At 51.0% G+C, this 16,008-nt stretch overlaps 3 protein-coding genes across 5 annotated transcripts; 1 reads left to right on the top strand and 2 right to left on the bottom strand.

The window, feature by feature from the left end:
* Positions 1-1,832: 1,832 nt before the first annotated feature.
* Positions 1,833-3,794, top strand: LOC101759386 (endoglucanase 19). Its single transcript, XM_004974452.3, has 2 exons — positions 1,833-2,111; positions 2,217-3,794. Exons 1-2 carry the CDS (start codon positions 1,887-1,889, stop codon positions 3,498-3,500), a joined length of 1,509 nt encoding a protein of 502 aa, XP_004974509.1. The 5' UTR covers positions 1,833-1,886; the 3' UTR covers positions 3,501-3,794.
* Positions 3,795-4,728: 934 nt separating this feature from the next.
* Positions 4,729-8,706, bottom strand: LOC101755726 (heterogeneous nuclear ribonucleoprotein Q). 3 transcript variants are annotated; one of them, XM_004972964.4, is made up of 9 exons: positions 8,615-8,706; positions 7,871-8,287; positions 7,660-7,776; positions 7,421-7,561; positions 7,160-7,339; positions 5,982-6,186; positions 5,518-5,681; positions 5,341-5,426; positions 4,729-5,249 (listed from the first exon to the last, which is right to left on the bottom strand). In XM_004972964.4, exons 2-9 carry the CDS (start codon positions 8,270-8,272, stop codon positions 5,138-5,140), a joined length of 1,407 nt encoding a protein of 468 aa, XP_004973021.1. In that variant the 5' UTR covers positions 8,273-8,287; positions 8,615-8,706; the 3' UTR covers positions 4,729-5,137. The 3 variants fall into 3 exon arrangements, with proteins under 3 accessions (XP_004973021.1, XP_004973023.1, XP_004973022.1); XM_004972966.4 differs by having other exon boundaries at positions 7,160-7,333; XM_004972965.2 differs by having other exon boundaries at positions 8,432-8,629.
* Positions 8,707-12,027: 3,321 nt separating this feature from the next.
* LOC101756668 (L-gulonolactone oxidase 2) lies at positions 12,028-14,669 on the bottom strand. The gene is made up of 2 exons (XM_004972967.2): positions 13,845-14,669; positions 12,028-13,563 (listed from the first exon to the last, which is right to left on the bottom strand). The coding sequence occupies exons 1-2, from the start codon at positions 14,508-14,510 to the stop codon at positions 12,475-12,477; spliced, it is 1,755 nt and encodes a 584-aa protein (XP_004973024.1). The 5' UTR covers positions 14,511-14,669; the 3' UTR covers positions 12,028-12,474.
* Between the last annotated feature and the right edge of the window lie 1,339 nt (positions 14,670-16,008).

Raw genomic sequence — 16,008 nt, 5'->3', positions numbered from 1 at the left:
CGCAGTGGGGGACGACTGGTATGGGGCGCGACGGCCCAAGGAACCAGATGTTTCTGGATTGATGGAGCCGTCTAGCATGGGCCGAAGAAATGAATTCACAGAACAAATTTGAAGTACCTGTCTTTTCACTCTTCCAGTAGAACTACACTTGTCTGTAAAGAATAAAAAAAGGTAGAATTTTACTGTGATTTTCTCTTATAATCGATTTTGGTTTCTCAACGGTGTCCAAATCCTCCTCATGTATAAATGGATGGTAACAATCTGACCATTCTGGCGCTACCTACTGCTGGCAGCGATCCATGATCCATCCCCTGCGAAGTACCATCACGCCACGGCATTTGAGATATAAGATGCAGTCGTGCTTTGTCTTGCCAGGATTTTGTCTTGTATCCTAAATTTCTAATGAGTGTTTTTTTCTCACTAGATATCTTGCTAACTTCCAGTGGCATGGAGAGAATTGTCTCTAGCATTTTTGTACTCTAATTAAATGTTGAGTACCAATGAGATTCATGTAAATGTTGTATGTCAGATCATCTTCAGATTTAGTTAAAGTTACATGTGAAAGACAACACCATTGTCTCACACTCTCACCCAACACAATAACCATTCAAGTTATTGCTTGATACTTGAAAACACAATAGATTTGAACTAAATAATAGACATTCCAACAAAGCACGTGTTAGATAGCAATAATTCCTCGGAAAATAGTTGAGCTTCTTTTACAGTACACAATACTAGACTATATAGGTGGATTAGTATAAAAACATCCGATGGTTAAAGACTTCACCAGTTGTATAGGTAGTATGTGTGGGTAGTATATGTGGTACAAGGGTATTACAGGAACAAGAATATAAATGGCATATACGTAATATATTTTTCTTGTTTGGTAATATATTTCTAATTTGATAAGGTTACATTGGTCCATCAATATTTAGTAATAACTACTATATTACCATTTCTCTGTACAATTTACGTGGTAGACTGCCAACAACCAAATTTCCTGACCCAGTTAAACATGTCAAAATAAGAAAAATTCCACTGCATCCGTCCGACTCTTCTTCTTCGTGCTGCGTGTATGGGGGCTTCTTGGATTCCTGTTTGGCCTCGCTGAAACCTCACCTGCTGTGTCCTGTGGAGGCATGCTTTGCAGGCCTTTATGGATCGGTCGGAGGAGTGGTCGCAGCAGCACTTTTGCATGCGCCTGCCATCGCCAAAGCGAAGAAGCGTGCTGCATCTGCATGCATGGTGTGTGTGCCAGTCGGCTTTTGACCGGTCTTCATGCGGCCCCTCCCCGGCCGCAGCCGCCGCATCCTGCGCTGCCTGCTTTCCCCTTTGCGCCGCCCAATTCCCCGTTGCCATCGGCTTTGGCTTTTTGGTTTTCTTTGAGGAATGTGAGGGACAGTACGCACGGCAGGCGATTACCTCCTGGTGTTCCATCTCATTGGCAGGATTAACAGGACTACTCAATTAAGTTTGTTGTTTGTCCCCCATCAGGTTACACTGACCCGTCCTGCACACTCGAGACAAAAAGACAATTAAGTTTGACTGCCCAATGCAATCAGAGGACCTGTTTTCAGGAGAAAAGGCACCTGGTATTTTCTTCCTTAACAAAAGGAAAGTGTTATGCTCCAACAATCCCAAAGCCGAAAGTCACTCCGGTCAAAATCTGCGAATTCGTTCGATTTCTTCGCCCTTCTTTTCCTCTCCAAAACTCCTGCACTGACCACTGAACCGTGTCCCCCAGCTCCCCGTTTTTTCGCAGCTGATACCAGTGCTCCTCCCCTTTCTACAAATAGGCCCCGCCCCCTCACTCTCACTCTCGCTCTGCTCAGGAGACCCAACTGTCACTGGCCACTTCACTTTGGCCGAGCCGCCGAGCGCGCGCAATGGCGCTGCCCAAGAGCACCAACCGCCGCTCGCGCGTCCTTGCCGCCGCCGCCGCGCTCCACCTGCTGCTCCTCGCGCCGGCCCCCGCCGCGGCGTTCAACTACGCCGACGCGCTCGCCAAGTCCATCATCTTCTTCGAGGGCCAGCGCTCCGGCAAGCTGCCGCCGGGTAACCGCATGACGTGGCGCGGCGACTCCGGCCTCCGCGACGGCGCCCAGCACAATGTACGTTCGCCTTTTCCTCTCTTTCTTTCTTCTCCAATGCCGGTCGCCGTTCGATCTGTGCGTGACGGCTTTATTCCCTTCTCCATAAAAAAAACAAAATAAAAGGTGGATCTGACCGGCGGGTACTACGACGCCGGCGACAACATCAAGTTCGGCCTGCCGATGGCGTTCACGACAACGATGCTGGCGTGGAGCGTGGCCGACTTCGGCAAGTTCATGGGCGCCGAGCTCCCGCACGCCCGCGCCGCCGTGCGCTGGGGCGCCGACTACCTCCTCAAGGCCGCCACCTCCACCCCGGACACCCTCTACGTCCAGGTCGGCGATCCCAACCAGGACCACCGCTGCTGGGAGCGTCCCGAGGACATGGACACCCCGCGCAGCGTCTACGCCGTCACCAAGGACACCCCCGGCTCCGACGTCGCCGCCGAGACCGCCGCCGCGCTGGCCGCGTCCGCCGTCGCCTTCCGCCGCGCCGACCCGGCCTACTCCTCCCGCCTCCTCCACGCCGCGATGCGGGCCTTCGAGCTCGCCGACCGGCACCGCGGGTCCTACTCCGACGGCTCCCTGGGCGGCGCCGTGTGCCCCTTCTACTGCTCCTACTCCGGGTACCAGGACGAGCTCCTGTGGGCGGCGGCGTGGCTCCACCGCGCCTCCAACAACGCCTCCTTCATGTCCTACGTCCGCGCCAACGGGCTCCAGCTCGGCGCCGGCGACGACGACTTCTCCTTCAGCTGGGACGACAAGCGCGCCGGCACCAAGGTCCTCCTCGCGAAAGGCTTCCTCCGCCGGAACCACAACCTCCCGGGGCTGGAGCTCTACAAGGCCCACTCCGACAGCTACATCTGCTCGCTGGTGCCTGGGACGGCGAGCTTCCAGCCGTCGCAGTACACCCCGGGGGGCCTGCTCTACAAGGAGGGCGGCAGCAACATGCAGTACGCGACGGCGGCGACGTTCCTGCTGGTGGCGTACGCGCGGTACCTCCGTTCCGCCGGCGCGGGGGTCGTGTGCGGCGGGCGGGAGGTGGCGCCGGCGGAGCTGGTGGCGCTGGCGCGGCGGCAGGTGGACTACGTGCTGGGGAAGAACCCGGCGGGGACGTCGTACATGGTGGGGTTCGGGCCACGGTACCCGCGGCGGCTCCACCACCGTGGCGCGTCGATGCCGGCGGTGCGGGAGCACCCCGGGAGGATCGGGTGCGACGAGGGGTTCCGGTACCTGCACTCCGGGGAGCCCGACGCCAACTTGCTGGTGGGGGCCGTGGTAGGAGGGCCCGACGCGCGCGACGGGTTCGTCGACGACCGCGACGGGTACGGGCAGACCGAGCCGGCGACCTACATCAACGCGCCGCTCGTCGGCGCGCTCGCCTACTTCGCCGGCACCGCCAAGTACTGAGAAGCTCTAGTGTGGCTGACTGGTCGGTCCTGTAGGGACGCCATGATGTAATCGTTCGTGTTCAGTGTCAGTGTGTCGTGTGACAGTGTGGGAGCGCAGGGGCGGAAGATTTGGCCGAGCTCCCCCGTCAGCCGTGCCGGCCTAGCTAGCGTTGCTACTCTGTGTACGTGTGTCTCGCCGATTCTGCTCGTGCCAGTGGAACGGATTTGGGATGGATCTGTGTTCGTACGGATTTATTGTGCATTGTGTATCGTCTCGCCGAAGCGTACGGTCCAAATGGCCTTGGTACTCTTATCAGCACGACGATATGGTTGTCAGTTGCCTGTTGGGTTACTAGCCTTCTTCATCTCTGCTCACGAGACGAGCGTATGCAAACTTTCAAAGCCAAATCCTCCCGATATTGCAACGCCATTGTACAATTTGCTCCAAATTCTTGATAAAAAACAACTTTCAGAGGTTAAAAAGTGGGGACTGGCAAGCTTTTGGAATCTATGGCCCACCTTTTGCTTCAGTTTGTTCCGGTTCTTATCCACAAATCCTTGCCAATAAAAGGTCGTTCGATTGTAGCAGGAAGCAGAAGGGCCGGTTGGTTACTTTTGCTTATTTTTAGCACGTGTCACAAATGTTTAGATACTAATTAGGAGTATTAAACGTAAACTATTTACAAAACTCATTACATAAGTGGAGGCTAAACGGTGAGACGAATCTATTAAGTCTAATTAAGCTTAATTAATCCATCATTAGCCAATATTTACTGTAGCAACACGTTGTCAAATCATGAACTAATTAAACTTAATAGATTCATCTCGCCGTTTAGCCTCCACTTATATAATGGATTTTGTAAATAGTCTACGTTTAATACTTCTAATTAGTATCTAAACACGGGTGCTAAAAATAAGCAAAGAAACCAAACCAGCCTAAGCATGAAAATCCCTTTCAACTCCAGTTTCACGTAGTTCAATCTGGAGATATTAATTAGTTGCATACAAAAGGAAGACATTACCACAATTCAGCATGAATTCTTATGAAACCAATTACGCTTCAACCGAATTGAATACATGCAAAAGGCTGTTCAATCATAGTGCAAAGCAGATCAGCACAAAAGTTCTCAACTCCAGTTTCATGTAGTTCATGCGGAAATTCAGCATGAGCTCTTTATGAAACCAATGACGCTCCAACCAGATTGAATACAGGTAAAAGGTTGTTCAATCGTAGTGCAAAACAAATCAGAACAAAGATTCCCTTCGATTCCAGTTTGATGTAGTTCATGCGCCAATGTTCAATTCAGAATGAACTCTCCCAACCGGATTGAATACTGACACTTGTTTATCAGTTTATACCAACAGGTTCATGAATGCAGCAAAACATGCATTCTAAGCCAACAAAGCTCCAACCAGGAGTCCACAGTTCATCAGTTCACCACTACAAAGTGCTAGAAGGTAGGAACTGATACAAAGCGAACACAGTTTCAGCCACATGCACTGCATGATAGAAATAAGTTACCGAAAGAACAGATGGTACAAGCCTCATGCCATTGCAGGCCTTATACTGGAACATGAAACGCAGGCTCCTATCTTGTCTCATAAGTTAACAAATCCATCATGCAGCGCGATGAGGTAGAGCACACAAGGGAAAAGCTAATAAGGGCGATATCGCCGGCTGTGGCTCCCTTCACCACCTCTGGCACCATCCCGCCGGTCGCCACCCCTCCTAGGTGGGGGTGGAGGCGGCATTCCACCAGGCTGTTGCCTGTCCGGCCAAAGAACACACAGTGAGGAACTGCAGATATGCACTCACAAGTATATAGACCTCTGACAGGGTTGTGGAGAAATCATCTTACAGGACATAGCCAAGCCGACCGTCAGGAAGCACCATTGGTACCATCCTCATTCCTGCTGGTGCAGGTCCTCTACCATATATCATTGGCTGCCAAAAAGATGATGTTAGTAAAGCAAAATGAAACATTACAGTCCTGCAGATATGTAATCTGAATGTCTGAATGGTTAGGTTGGCTTACCTGGTTGTATGCAGGACCGCCGCCGCCATATGCACCATATGGATCTCCCATGTAGCCACCACCATAAGGAGGAAGAGGATAATTAGGGCCACCTCCAGGCCTGTGTGAATGATCAGGTTTCTTATCTGCCAAAGGTTTGGCCATGGATACTTCCAGTACTTGACCTGCATTTTAAGTGAGCCCAGGGTTAACTCTCTGATGCAGCTATTTATTGTTTATGTTACAAGTAAGCGATTCCAGCAAACCAAGAACTAATGAGCCTAAGGATATAAAACTGCTAATCTTACTAAATCCACATATAGACAGATATGCTGAACGTAACAAAAGATCCCATGTAATCAGTACAACAGAAACAGGTATGACTTTAAATAGTTCGAGCATTCAACTCCGAACAATTTCCGAGTGCCTTACAGCTAAACAATAAATTTCAAAGGATAGTGCATGACAACAGGAAGGCAGGTTACCATCAATCTCATATTTTTCACTTCCTTTAACTGCCTTCAGGGCGCTTGATCTTTCAGCAAAATGAACAAATCCAAAATCCCTCTTATGCCCAGCCTTGGCAGGTGGTAGAACGATTTTTGTGACCTCTCCATGTTTGTCAAACAGCTCCTTAATCTTCTCTTTAGAAGCATTCTCAGGTAGGTTCTTCACATATATAGTCTTCACCTGTGGATAAAAATGTAATTTTAGTAAATATTCAAGGTCTCAGCCAAACAAAAGGAATTTGAATGTAAATTTATGCGCATGAAACTCGACAAGCCAAGATAGACTTGAACAAACAGTATGAAAAGACATATTTGCCCCTATTTCATTCTGTATATTCAGGTTACTGCCCACAGTTGGGGCGAAAAATGATATGAGGCCCAGTACATCCTAATTGCATATATCCATGTTACTGTTTACAGCAGGGGCAAATAAATACTATGAATGCCCTGGTCCATCCTAATTCCGTAGACTCATCACAGCAGGGTAAAAAAATGCTATGAATGCCATGTTTGTCCTAACTCCAGTTACTAAAAACTCAGAACCTGTAACAACAACAACACGGGCAACTCCATCTTTTCACATGGCGCTAAATGGTATTTGGATGGAAAAATTAACAGCAGATAGGGCATGAAAATAAGGATGATACCAAATAAGGAAGAAAAAAATCAGGGCCAGTGCCAAATAAGGAATTCTCTCTCTAGTCATGCATTTCCCCACTAGATTTGAACAAACACTGTGCTTCAAAAACCAGCTGCCTAGTTCACTAAGGCATCACCAAAAGACAAAAAGCTATCCAGGAAGTTTAGGCAGAAGTTAGCAGTAGAAACAATGCCCACACATCACCTAGTTCTTTGTTTCACTAAGCTAGAACCTCTTTAAAAAAAAGTACCACATCTTCAATCCAAGAATCATGAGAGAAATGACTAATCAGCAAATGCTATAATTTAGCCCCCCAAGTGCTTCTCTATAATCATTTTCCAGTGGCTTCAGCTGTTTCTAACAGATTACTAAACCAAGAGAAATTTCATTTACAAATAAATTTCTCAATTCATCTGGGACACAGACAAATTTGTACAAGGCTACATGCTGAAAAACAAAAGTCCTAAACAATGGGGTATGTAAAAACTCTTCTTTTCATGGACAGTGCCTGTACCTGAGAAGCCGCAGATGAAGCATCTGTTGAACCCTTTGGTTCAGCCCAGCTGACAGTCAATTGGCTTCCATCAACCTTGAAGTTTGGTGATGACAGATTCTGCCTGGCATAGTCTGCGCAGGCATGGTTATAATACTCAACAAAGAGGAAGCCACGGTTACGGTTTGGGTCATGCTGATCCTGCGAGACACCATCTCTCTATTAGAGAACCTGAAACTTGTAATGTACAGACGAAAACCGCCACAAAATCACAGAGCGCACCTTAAACATCTCAATGTTAACAACACCTGGCCCCTTCCCCTTGATAATGTTTCTCAGCTCCTCCTCACTCAGCCCCTTGGGCACATTCCCAACAAATAGCCTGTGCTTTGCCTGCGACAATGAGCATCGCAAAGTCCTCCCCTGCACCACCAAGGCATCTCATGTAAGCGCATCATACATGACAGAACAAGAAACCCCATGTCATGCAGGAAATTCAACATCTTGGTGAGCCACACTACCTTGTACTCCCTGTCTTGCAAGTCCTCGATCGCACGCTGCGCGGCGTCCTTGTCGGTGAAGGTGACAAAGGCGAACCCCTTGTTCTCCTTTGTTTCCTTATCCTTCGTCAACCTCACCTGTCATTTAATTCATGGAGCAGAGATGTTCATTACAACTCCGTGTTACAGGCGGATAGGCAATGCAAAATTACTACGAGAAACATCTACTGACCTCATAGATTTCTCCCAATGGCTCGCACAGCTCGCGGAGGTCCTCCTCGGTGATGTCACGGGGCAGGCCGCCGATGAAGACCTCCGAGCCGTGCGGCGGCAGCGCGAGCAGCTCCTCCCACTTCCTCTTCTCCTCCTCGTCCTCGGGCCCGTCGCCGGCGCCCTCCTCCTTATCCATGTCGTCGTCGTCGCCGGCTCCCAACGCGGCCGCCGGCTCCGCCGCCATCCCGTCGCCGTCGCCCTCGGCGCGGCGGTCGTCATTGTCGTCCTCCTCCTCGGGCTCCTCCGAGTCGTCCCGGCTTCCGCGGCGGCGGTACCCGCCGTCGTCGTCGTCCATGCCGTCGTCGTCCCCCTCCAGGTCCACCTGCTCCTCCGGCTCCTCCGACTGCTGCCGCCCCGACATCCCGAAACCCTAACCCTAGGTTGAGAAAAAAAAACCCAAAAAATCACATAAATCACCCACGAAATCCGCGAAAAAACCACAGAATCTCGCGTCGCGAACACGGAATCGCGCGGGCGCGCAACGGATCTAGCGCCGGGGGGGTCGAAAACACGAAGTTACCTTTTGAACGGAAAAAACCTAAGCGCGGCATGATGCGAGCGAGAGAAACAGTAGCAAGCAGTAGTAGTATATAGATTAGCAGCAGTAGTAGCAGTGGGGCGATTCGATTTGATTGATTTTCGCAGCAGAACGAATTGGAGGAGAAGATCGGAGGAGGAGGGGAGGGGGGGAGGCGGAGCTTACTGGGGAGTGGAGTTGTTGTGTGGGTTGGGGAATTTGGCTGCGGGCTTTTGGGGGTGCTGTGCTTGCCTCCACCACCGCGGTTGAGCAGTCGGGCCAACCCTGCTCGCGGGGAGGGTTTTATAGCAGCGGGTGGAGAGTCCCTGTCGAGATGGCCGGTAGTATCCTTAGATGCCGTTCGGTTCGGATCCAACGGTCGTGAAGGGATGATGAACCCGTACAGTGAGGATTATGCTGCTGGCTGCATACGAAGGCCCTTTTGGCCCGGCTCGGGGGCTTCTCCATCGGCTTCGGCTTCTGAAGAAGTCGCAGAAGTCACCCCAAAACGCTTCTTCTTAGAATAACTTTATTGCTAAACCTCCTTAAAACCAGCTGACTGGAGCCATTGGAGGGAGCGGGAGCCAAAAAAAATTTAGCTCTTTGTCCATAGGAGGGCCCCGCAGACGGAGCAGGCGGACGGCAAGGGTAGGAAGGAGGGGGCGGAGGCCGCAGACGATGGCAACACGGGGAAGGTGCCCAACGTGTGAAGCTAGGTAGGGGCGAAGGGCGACAACGGCGTGGACAGGGTTGGCCGTGTGAGATGGATGGCGTCAACGAGGCCAACCGGCACTTAGGACGTATGGTGATGACGGTGTGGATGAAGTTTGCGGGTAGCGGCGCTGGGGCATGGGCCGGCAGCCTGCGCTGGGGAGTAGGCCCGAGGTGGCCGGTGGCGTGGATGAGGCCAGCCGGCCTGGGGTGTATGACGATGGCGGCGGACAAGCACTGCAGGCGGTGAGGCTAGGGCACTGGCCGATGGCGCGGGACGAAGGTATAGACCGCTGCGTAGAGCAGAGGAGGCGTTGTAGTGGAGGGAGGCGTGGACGGGGAATCGGGATAAGGATGAAGAAAGAGATCGGGGTAGAAAAAAGAGGAAGGAAAGAGATAAAAAAAGAAAGAAGGAAAAGAAATAGGAAGAAAAGAGGGGAAAATAGAAAAAAAGAGAAAAAGATAAGGGTATTATGGATATTTCACATTTTTATTCATTTTAAACAACTAGAGAAGTTGTTTTTGCCAAAAGTTTTTGCAACCAGATAAACCGAAGCCAAAAAAAGCTTCTCCACAGAGAAGCTACAGCCGGAGCCATTTCAACCATAGCCACAGCCCTGCCAAACGAGCCCAAATTTTATCTGGCTAGCATGACAAGTATGAATACCACGTGTTTTGTTATGATGACGGGGATGTGTTTTTTGTCTTTTTTTTGTAAGCCACAAAATAAATTCTTTTTTGTGTATTTTGCCATCTTATTTTTCTCGTCTTATATGTTTTGATGAGAAAAATAATATGGCAAGGGTGAGTACAATTTTACTTATTCTTGTATTTTGTACTCTTGCGGTGCAGTGGTAGTATGAGTACCTGCAGAATTCATTTCGTGTGATCTCCAAGATTCATGACGAGAGAAAGATGGCATGATCGCGTGATTTGAAAACATTGATTTGGTGTGATTTGAAATTGAGGGGCAAAGATGTGCATTGTTCCGCCGGTCATTCAATTCTGGTGGTGGATCGTCGTCCGTAGATATATGTTTGAATTGAACTCTCACATGGCATGATCGTGTGATCTGAAAACATTGATTTGGTGTGATTTGAAATTGAGGGGCAAAGCGATCATTCAATTCTGGTGGTGGATCGTCGTCCATAGATATATGTTGAATTGAACTCTCATGTTTTGTTTGTGCCTTCAGAAAAACGAGAGGGAGAATCTCAGCTCATCCTTATCCTTTTGTCTACAGTAGAGCGGGGGAGAAAGGGCGGCTCCAAGGTGACTGAGAGTTCCATCGACAATTTCGCTGGCTCTCTTCCTCTCCGGCGGCTGCTTTGGCACCGGAGAGGCAGTGAATCGTCGGGCGGCGATGTATAGCAGTAGATGTAGGGCTACGTCTTCGTGCTTGCATCTCCTGGCAACGACTTTTATATTGACATCTAGGGTTAGGATTCCTCTTCTTTTCTCCGGTGGCGGCGGCGGTGACGGCGTTGGCTTTGGAGAAGTTCGAAGGAGGAGGTTAGTATTGCTCTATCTTCTTGCGTTTGGGGTGGAACTATTGTATATCCTCTTGGGGTTTGTTTTCTGCATCGGGGATCTTGTCGGTGGTGGTGGAATTGTCTTCCGGTTGGGGGCGTCCTGGTTCACCCTTAGCTGCCTAATGCCGATCTTCTGCTAGGTCCCTGCTATTGGTTGATGGCAGAGGCGCCAGCTTGCTCTCCTCATGGCCTCAAGGTGGTGGCCAACATTCTTTCAGTGGTTTAGATACGTCTTGGGGTTCCAAGGCGTTGGATCTTGCGGCAGCATCCATGCTTTGGAGCCTCTTTGCGGAGCTGTGGTGGGGAAGTCTCTAGTGCTTGCTATCCTGCGCGACGGCGGCGACCGGAGCTACAATTGGGGAATGAAAAGATCCCGGTGGACTTCCTTGTAATTTTTAGTTTCTTTGGGGCCTCAGTTGTATCTTGGGGATGTACTGTTTCAATCCTTTAATATATATAATATATGTCCATAGAAAAACGAGAGGGAGAGGTCCAAATCACATGGCATCCAGCAGGTTGTTCCTCCAAATGGGCCCGGGAAACTTGTTTACTTATCCCCTAGATATGGGCCAAGAAACGTAAAATTGTTCTACCGGCCCAAGGCCTAATCGATCCATCTTGGGCTTTTCTGGCCTAGTCCACCTTCTGGTTATCCTAAGCCTGTTCAGAAACCGTCCCCTCCTATTTCAAAAAGAAGCAGAAGCAGCAGCAGCAGCAGAAATGTCACATCCATACTATTTTTACGAGGATATCTCACTATGAAAGCGTAGTTCGTTAAGAAGTATATTAACAAAATTATCCCATCGGTCATTTTTTTTTATCAACCAATGATGCATAAAGCTGTAAATAAATCAACCATTGTTCTAATTCTGCACTTGGACTCTCTTTAAGCCCTGCCCTCTCAAATGTCATGGAACATTTCTTCGCATGGTTTGCACCCAAAAAAGAAAAAAAAAGAAAAACGTTGAACTTGAAGGTTTTGAACACAAAGGAAGCATGGTTCCACTCTAGAATCAATTTTCCTGACGCTATCAGAGACAATGACGGCCATGCATGTTGTTCTTGTTGGCCTAGGCGGACTGCTATGGATCATGGGATATCTCACGGAGAGCTACTAATTGACCGACGCCCGTCACGATTCCCTCCACCGGTCGACTACGCATACGGTCGAGCATACATGTATATGGCGTAGCCAAGCACAAGTTGCCGTATTTATACATCTAGGTATCTGTCATTTTGAAACTATAACAAGACAAGTCAAGTTGTCGGCGTTTTCTTTTTCTTTTTTTGAAATAATAAGTTGTTGGCGTTTTCAAGTGAGACAGGGGCGGCATATTTCCAAAAAAAAAAAGTATATTATTCAACACCAAACACAAGAAGTAAATTAGGAACTCTCAAGTTATCCTATACATGCTGTAAAAGGATAAACATCAAAGTACCCAACCTAACCACCTTTTAGAAACGTTACCCAAATGGACTAACCAGTGCCCTGGAAGTCTGTCTAACCAATGCAAGGAAGAAGCTCCATAGTGACAACAAAGAACGACCAGTCACATTCTACCTATGGACAACAAATGCCATTCACTTGCTTCCAATCCAAATATACTGTAGTAGTTGTTTCCAAGTCGATATTTTCAACAAAAATGCAATTACTACAAAACAAACACACAAATAATCCTGTCGACCTGCCCCACCATATGCTGTACCAGTTCAGAGGCAAAATGATGGTGCTCTCTGGAACTAAAGATCAAACAGATCGAACCAATATGCTAATGATCGATGATCATTCATTCTTCAATTAATTCAGAGCTCGTCGACGAGACGTGTGCGCTCGAACCTGCAGACCCTGGCCTCCGTGTACACCTTTCCCGGGCGGCAGAAGTACCCCTGCTCCGGCGCGCAGTGGGAGTCGTCGGAGCAGACGCAGAGCCCCTCGATGGCGCAGCGTGCCCCGACGACGTTGGGGCTGCCATTGATGCCGAGCACCTGGTCGCTCCACTCGCTGGAGAAGATGCCGTCGGGGTCGTACCTGTCCTTGACCTTGATGAACTCGGCGGCCTTGGGGTACTTGGCGATGGCGCCGTCGAAGGCGAAGTTGCGGTTCTTGCCCCAGTGCGGCATGGCGCCGTACTTTCGCAGCGCCATCTGCTCGAGCTCGTCGTAGACGTCGGCGTGCGCCCGCGGCGCGCCCTCGGCGTAGCTCCGGTAGTAGGTGACGTCGAAGTCCAGCGAGTCCTCCGCCTTGCCGAGGTACGCCGACGAGGCCTTGACGTAGCGCATGAGCACCCCCATCTTGGCGTCCATCCCGCAGAAGGCGCGCGGGTTGAGGTCGCGCAGCCGCTGCACGTCGGCGACGAACGCCGGGACCTTGGACACGGCGACGCTGAAGCCGGACTGGTAGAAGAAGGGGCCCCGGATGCGGGAGTCCCACGTGCAGGCAGAGAGGAGGGCGTCGTCGCGGCCGTCGATGCAGGTCCCCGACGCCTGGATCCGGTGCTGGAACCCCACCACCGGGTACCCCGTGAAGAAGACGCCGTCGTTGGTGAACCCGTAGGCCTGGAGCTCAAACGTCGCCGCCGGCAGCCGCGCCGCCAGGCACCGGGCGATGTCGGTGCCGTTCTCCTCCAGCCGCTCCTCGGCGGCGCGGGCGGTGAGGAGCCCCAGCGTCGGCTGCGCTCGGAAGCCGATGTAGTTGTTGAGGCCGTTCCCCGGCGTGGAGACGTCGACGCGGTTGTCCTCGCGGTAGATGGCCTTGCCCTGCCGCGGCAGCCACGACACGTCGCCGAACTCGTGCAGGCCGCCCCACGCGGCAAGCTTCGCCGCCATGTCCTTGTCGTCGCGCGTCACGAACGTCACCGACCGCTTGAACTGCGGCTGCAGCTCCAGAGTCACCTGCACTTGCATGCAGTGCACACACATGCATCGACTCGTTATCGAGATCCAATCGATCTTGGATTTCTTTTTATGTCAACGCATTAGGTTGATCTACTCCATAAATAATCTAGCATGGTAATTGTCAATCAAACTTGTTTTTCACTTCAACTTTCGATCGTTCATGGATGGATGCATGGTACGGCGACACGCGTATATGCTGCAGTTAATCTTTACGGTACATGTGCGACATGCAGGGATGTTCACCGACGAGAAAAGCTAGTAGTACGGTGCAGTACTACCTGAGAGATGACGCCGAGGACGCCGAGGGAGACCTTGGCGGCGTCGAGGTCGGGGTCGCCGGCGGCGAGCTCCCTGACGACGGCGAACCCCTGGCTGGCCGGCGCGGGCGTGACGATCCTGAGCCCGACCACGTACTCGTGGACGGCGCTGCCCTTGCCCCACAGCGAGCTCCCGTGCGCGCCGGTGGCGAGCATGCCGCCGACGGTGAGGCCGTACCAGTAGGGCGAGTGAGGCAGAGCCAGGCCGGCGCCGGCGGCGACCTTGATCAGGTCCCTGAGCAGCATGCCGCTCTCCACCGTGAGCAGCCGCCGGGCCTTGTCGACGCTCACCGTCCGGTTCAGCCGCTCGGTGCTGATGATGGTGCCGTCGCGGCCGCCGGGGCAGGCTAGCTTCGGGAAGCTGTGGGAGTGGCTGGTCGCGACCTTGACCTTGCGCTTCGCCGCAGCCGCCGCCGCCACGGCGGCGACGAGCTCCTGCTCGGTGCGCGGGAACGTGGCGTTGGCGGCGCGGCAGATGGTGCGGTCCGGGAAGGAGCCGTACGTGCTGGTCACCGTGCAGTCCGACGTGCCGCGCGCGCAGGACACCGGGTCCGGCGGCGGGCTGCTGCCGGCGAGCCGGCTTAGTAGCAGAACGGGGAGGAGGAGGAAGAAGAGGACCCGCATCATGATTGTGCAAGCTAAGATGAGCTGCTTAGATGCTTGAGGCCTCCGCTAGCATCAAGGCAGAGACCTTAATAGATAGCTAGGGTCGGCCGGGGCGTTGAGACGACGGGGTACTGCAACTGGGTCGCCATTTGTTTTAGGCACGTTTGATGGTGTCGACAGCATGCGAGAATAGAGATCTGCTTCGTACCAAACCTCTGCGTTATGGTACTATCGGTCACCTGCAGACTGTGACTTTTTTTGCCCTCGATGTCATAATTTATTCGTACCAAACCCAGGACTCCCGGCGATGGTTCCTTCATTTCTATGACTAAGATTAACTTCTTCTCCACGAAGGTTTATTTTAGATTTGATCATGGGCCACCTGACCCAACAAACCCAATCCGACCCACCCAAAAAACCCAACCCGACCCAGTCAATATGTTGGGTGGGCGTGGGCCGATATTTATGACCTGATCTAAACCACGGGTCGGGCACGGTCCAAAATTTTTACCCAAAACCCGACCCAACCTGAAAATTGCACATAAAAATCCGAACCCGACCATGTGACGGGTCGGGCACGGGCTAAAAATTCGACCCGATGGTTGGCACGGGTTGGGCACGGGCAAAAAAAACCTAAACTAGTTGTTGATCCAACCGCCCATATAATTATTTACCCGAATCCAGTGAGAATTGATGACGAAAAGGATATCGAAATCTGAAAATGAGTACACCTTCTTTCTCTCTCTGTGATCGCCCAAGCCACTACCAACAGCTAGCCTCTCCAATGCTGAAAGCAACCTGTCACTCGTATCAAGCTCAAGCCGTCCACGGAAACGGATGCAGCATTTAAACCTACCGCTTGCTTGTTGGATGGTTCGTTCGGCTGATGACTTTGGAGCAGCAGCATTGCCAAGCCACATAGGTAACTACTACTATAGTACTATTATACCATCATCGTCACAAGACCAAAGGCCCATCAGCCCATGCATGGAGAGACTTTTTATAGCAAGCTGTTGCTGCGGTCTTACTTTTCAACAAGCAACTCAAAGCATTTAATTTGCTGAGATTGCCATGCATTCCTTCCAAAGATCTACTATACCACGAGCTAATTAAATATATATATCTTCGCCATTTGGGAATTGGTTAGGTCTCTACCTTGACTTATCTCATTTGTCTTTTTGTATTTGGTAAAGTTTTGTATGTCTTTACTGCATATTATTCAGCGATGATCAAGTTGCATGGGTTAGCGATGACTTGTACTACAATGGTTTGGTGGCATGTTCGCCCGTTATTAGTATATATTAGCGCTGAGAGATTAAGTAGGATCGTCTAGCTAGGTTGCCCCCTCCTTGCTGTGTCTCAACTGACGCGGCTGTCAACAAAAGGTCTGGATGGTGCCGTGCGACCTTGGGAAAAAACGGGGTTGCACACCTTGAAGCGTCACCTACGGCTTGCTTGTTGGATCCTTCATTCAGCTGAGATAGATGACTTTGGAGGCAGCAGAAGACCAAAGAACCAT

The sequence above is a fragment of the Setaria italica genome, chromosome VI (assembly GCF_000263155.2).
Source record: "Setaria italica strain Yugu1 chromosome VI, Setaria_italica_v2.0, whole genome shotgun sequence".
Classification (NCBI taxonomy): Eukaryota; Viridiplantae; Streptophyta; class Magnoliopsida; order Poales; family Poaceae; genus Setaria; species Setaria italica.
Note: the sequence above shows the minus strand (reverse complement) of the source record. Positions and strands in the feature narration are given on the sequence as shown.